Raw genomic sequence first — 4,649 nt, forward strand, 5'->3', positions numbered from 1 at the left:
TGTCTGACTGTTGTATTAATTTATGTTTATATGTGGAGAAGTTGTTAGATCATGTGTGTATGCTAATCACTAAATCCCCCTATTAGCAGTCTATTTGTAGCCAATGTGGAATTGCGAGCTAGTTAGCTTTGTGCTAGAAGAGGGACAGAAGCCATACTGTTACATATACAACATGTAGCAGCTGTTGTCTTGACATGCCCATTAAAATGGCTTCATGGAGATGTAGTCTCACGTTACCATACTCACCCAATCCCTATGTAGTCCACTACTTTTGACTATGGCCCATACGGCTCGGGTAAAAAGCAGTGCACTATATAGGAAATAGCGTGCCATTTGGGATGCACACCAAGTATCATTAACCACTCTGCTATTTCCGAACGAATGTGAGGAAGCGTGGATATTGAGGTTAATGGACAGGAGGCCAAGATCACCACCATTTGGGCACAAAGCTACAATTCTCATTATTGTCCTATAACCTTTAACCTGGTAACCTCAATTCGAATAACATTCTATAATCACTATGCTACTTTTATGTAGACCCGACCAGTTGTCTGAGCTCAGTGTATTTTGTTGAAATATCCTAGCAATGCTTTGATGGTAACATGATTTGGTTGTGATAATAATAGCAGAGAGAGGACCCTGCCTGGCATCACTGAGCTGTTTATAACACTTGAGAGAGATCTATAGTCTAGTAGACATACACTCTGGGGAACTGAGAACTTACTCTGGAGCCACTTCTCTACAACCAAATGAGGTACTTGGATTTGAATTGGGCTGAATTGAATCAAAGTGAATTGAGTTGAACTGGATTGATTGGACTGAAATGGACCCTTGCTGAGTAATCTGGATTGGATCAAGGTATACAGACAGGATCTCAATGGGATGAGCTGCTTGTTGTTTTTATCATGGAGAAGACGGGCCTAATGGAAATACTCTTCATTACTTTCAACCACAACGTCACTTTTCTGGGTAGGTTTCCCTTTCCTCCATGTGGACATACTGTTCTGTATGTAAATTAGCCTGTAGATGCTGTATGTATGGGATAGTTAATGTTACTAACATGAAGCTTTTTTTCAAGAGTATCTAACACTAAAATAATGTTTGTTTTACTTGCAATGACTGTGATATGTGGTTGTCTTACCTACCTTAGTTGAATGCACTGACTAGAAGCTGCTCTAGATAAGAGCGTCTGCTAAATGACCAAAATGTAAATGTTTAAATGTGTGTGAGTGAATATTTAATTGATTTTCTGTTACTGCAGGGAAGACATGGTTGATCTTGATGGTGGTCCTGAGGTTACTCATCCTCCTGTTCTCTGGCTATCCCCTCTTCCGGGACGAGCAGGAGCACTTTGTGTGCAACACCATCCAGCCAGGCTGTACCAACGTCTGCTTCGACAGTTTTGCTCCTCTCTCCCTCTTCCGCTTCTGGCTGTTCCAACTGATCATGCTCTGTCTCCCTCACCTGATGTTCATCTCTTATATCATCCACAAAGTATCGTCAACTCTCCATATCAGAGGGAACTATTTCTCTGGAAGCAGAAGTCAGACCGGAGCAAGCACTCTGTGCATCCCTCTACACGCTCTACCAAAAGGAACACCTAACTTTGTTAGTGCCTATCTTCTGGATGTGATACTGCGGATTCTGCTGGAGGCAGCGTTCAGTGCCGGCCAGTACTACCTCTATGGCTTCTCTGTCCCCAGGAGCTTCCAGTGTTATGAATCCCCCTGTACGTCCATGGTGGAGTGCTATGTATCCAGCCCCACAGAGAAGACCATCATGCTCAACTTCATGCTGGGGGCTGCCTCCCTGTCTCTGCTACTGAACTTGGCAGATATTGTGTGCTCTGTGCAATGGATGGTGACACAGAGGACCAGGAGAAAGGGCAGACGGTTGATGAATGGTGGGGTTGGGGAGGACATGGAAGTCCTGTACAACCAGAACCACAACACCCCCAAAACTGTCCTCAAGAGAGGACAAAGTCACATTGACAAACCAACCTCGAACTGTAACCCAAACGGTGACCTTTCACACAGAAGAGTCAGAATAAATGATGAGACTCACGTTAGGGTGGCTGCCCAACCACTGCAGGGGAGCAGGCTGCCGCAGAGGGATGCAAAGATTGAACCGCCATTTCACCCCATTCCTATGGGGGCTCCATGGAGCGGGTGCTTCGTTCATCCCAACCACATCTCCCATTCATATTCCGTCCCTCTCTCCCGGCGGTTAGAGAGAGACCCAGTAGTAGTGTCACGCCAATTTACACCCTCACCAATGTACAGTGGTCGGAGGCATGGCCAGTCCACCACGGTAGACGCAACACTCCTGGAGCAGCATTATGATAGCGCAGAATCCCGTGATAGGCTCCTGGACGACGTCAACCTGCAGGAAGTAAGGGGCTCCTCAAGCTCTTCCAGTGATTCCTCTTCCTCATCAGATGCTCAGTAAAGTAGATTGTTTTATTTAGACCTATGTAATTCTATGCAAGGCAGCAACACAACAGTGGGAGAGCTGTCTTTTTTAGTTCAACAACTCTGATGATTTACTCTTTACATACACTTAAATTCATTTTTCCCCAAATTGTAATAATAGGCTACATTGCATTTTGCTGTTGTGACTTCACACTTTCAGCTCTACAAACAGAATGTGTTCACTGTATGTGTTAGCTAACAGAATTAGAATGGGTGATCCAATTAATGCCAGTTAGTTGACCTTCAAGAGCAATGATGGCCGCACTCCGCTGTTGTTCAGCTCACACGGTCTTTCATTGGGTTCCCAAACAACAGTCAGACAAGACTGACATGCCCCGACTCATCAGAAGCTAAGACCACTTGGAGAACTGAGGGTAACAAAGGAACATTATTCCTCTACCAGGGTGGCAGGTAGCCTAGCGGTTAAAAGCGTTGGGCCAGTAACCGAAGGTCGAATCCCTGAGCCGACTAGGTGAAGAATCTGTTGATGTGCCCTTGAGCAAGGCACTTAACCCAAATTGCTCCTGTATGTCACTCTGAATAACAGTGTCTGCTAAATTAATAAATTGTAAATGTCAGGAGAGGCTTTACAGGAGGCCAGTGATGGAAAAGTTGAGGTGAATGCAAGCCCACCTACTGTCAACAATGCTGTGGATGTTAGCTCAAGTGTAAATTACATTTAAAAGTCAAACACAATGCGCTGCTCTACAACGTGCCTTGGAATGAATCCTGGCCAAAGCCTTCATGTGGGTTTGAGTGTAGGGGAGAGTCATTTGTTACATTCAGCATCACTCTGTCAAGGGAAATATAGTTTTCTTTCTAACAAAGATATTTACATATATTTCAGTATGTTGTGTATCCCTGGAAATAATTTTAAAAAACAGTTTTGAAAACATACACTATATATACAAAAGTATGTGGACCCCTTCAAATTAGTGGATTTGGCTATTTCAGCCACACCATTGCTGACAGCTGTATAAAATCAAGCGCGGTCATGCAATCTCTATATACAAACATTGGCAGTAGATTGGCTGAAGTGCTCAGTGACTTTCAACATGGCACCGTCATAGGATTGACATTTTAGTCATTTAGCAGATGCTCTTTTCCAGGGCAACTTACAGTAGTGAGTGCATACATTTTCATACTTTCCCCCGTGGGAATCAAACCCATAACCCTGGCATTGAAATCGCCATGCTCTACCAACTAAGCTACATAGGATGCTATCTTTTCAACAAGTCAGGTCGTCAAATTTCTGCCCTGCTAGAGCTACGCCAGTCAACAGTAAGTGCTGTTATTGTGAATTGGAAACGTCTAGGAGCAAAAACGGCTCAGCCGCGAAGTGGTAGGCCACATAAGCTCACAGGATGGGACCGCAGAGTGCAGAAGCGCGTAGCGGGTAAAAATCGTCTGTCCTCGGTTGCAACAATCATTAATGAGTGCCAAACTGCCTCTGGAAGCAACATCAGCACAAGAACTGTTCGTTGAGAGCTTCATGAAATGGGTTTCCATGGCCGAGAAGCCGCACACAAGCCTAAGATCACCATGGGCAATGCCAAGCATCGGCTGGAGTGGTATAAAGAATGTTCACATACTTTTGTAGTGTATCTTGTCCAAAGAAAGTGGTCTCTTGGAACAACTTACCCCGGGTAAGTGGGTGATGATGCTGGTAGGTCAAAGGTTAATTAAAGGAACGGGGTGTTGGTATATGCAACTTAAATGTATGCCTACATTCAGATTGTCTGGGACAGGGATGTTGTTTCATTGTTCAATTCATAGACAAGTTCTCTGCATTTATATAATTCCTTTTTTAAAGTAATTGTATAAACTATTAAACATTTAAGTACACATGGGGCTGCCATAATCATTACCTTGTTTGTTTTAGGGCTCTCGAGTGGCACAGCTCAGTGCTAGAGGCGTCACTACAGACCCTGGTTCAATTCCAGGCTGTATCACAACCATCTGTGATTGGGAGTCCCATTGGGCGGCACACAATTGGCCCAGCGTCGTTTGGGTTTGGCTGGGGTAGGCTGTCATTGTAAAGAATTTGTTCTGACTTGTCTATTTAAATAATATTTTTGTTTTAAATCCATTGAAACAACAGGGTCCGTAACGTCTGAATAAGTGTATGCCATTGTCTTTACCACCCTCCTCTGGTCGATAAATGAAAGTGCAGATACA

General features: G+C 44.1%; 1 protein-coding gene across 1 annotated transcript; it reads left to right on the forward strand.

Annotated features, from left to right (window-relative positions):
• Positions 1-245: 245 nt before the first annotated feature.
• LOC129823972 (gap junction Cx32.2 protein-like) lies at positions 246-4,314 on the forward strand. Its single transcript, XM_055883162.1, has 2 exons — positions 246-969; positions 1,262-4,314. The coding sequence occupies exons 1-2, from the start codon at positions 906-908 to the stop codon at positions 2,446-2,448; spliced, it is 1,251 nt and encodes a 416-aa protein (XP_055739137.1). The 5' UTR covers positions 246-905; the 3' UTR covers positions 2,449-4,314.
• Positions 4,315-4,649: the final 335 nt, after the last annotated feature.

Source organism: Salvelinus fontinalis, chromosome 26 (genome assembly GCF_029448725.1).
Source record: "Salvelinus fontinalis isolate EN_2023a chromosome 26, ASM2944872v1, whole genome shotgun sequence".
Lineage (NCBI taxonomy): Eukaryota > Metazoa > Chordata > Actinopteri > Salmoniformes > Salmonidae > Salvelinus > Salvelinus fontinalis.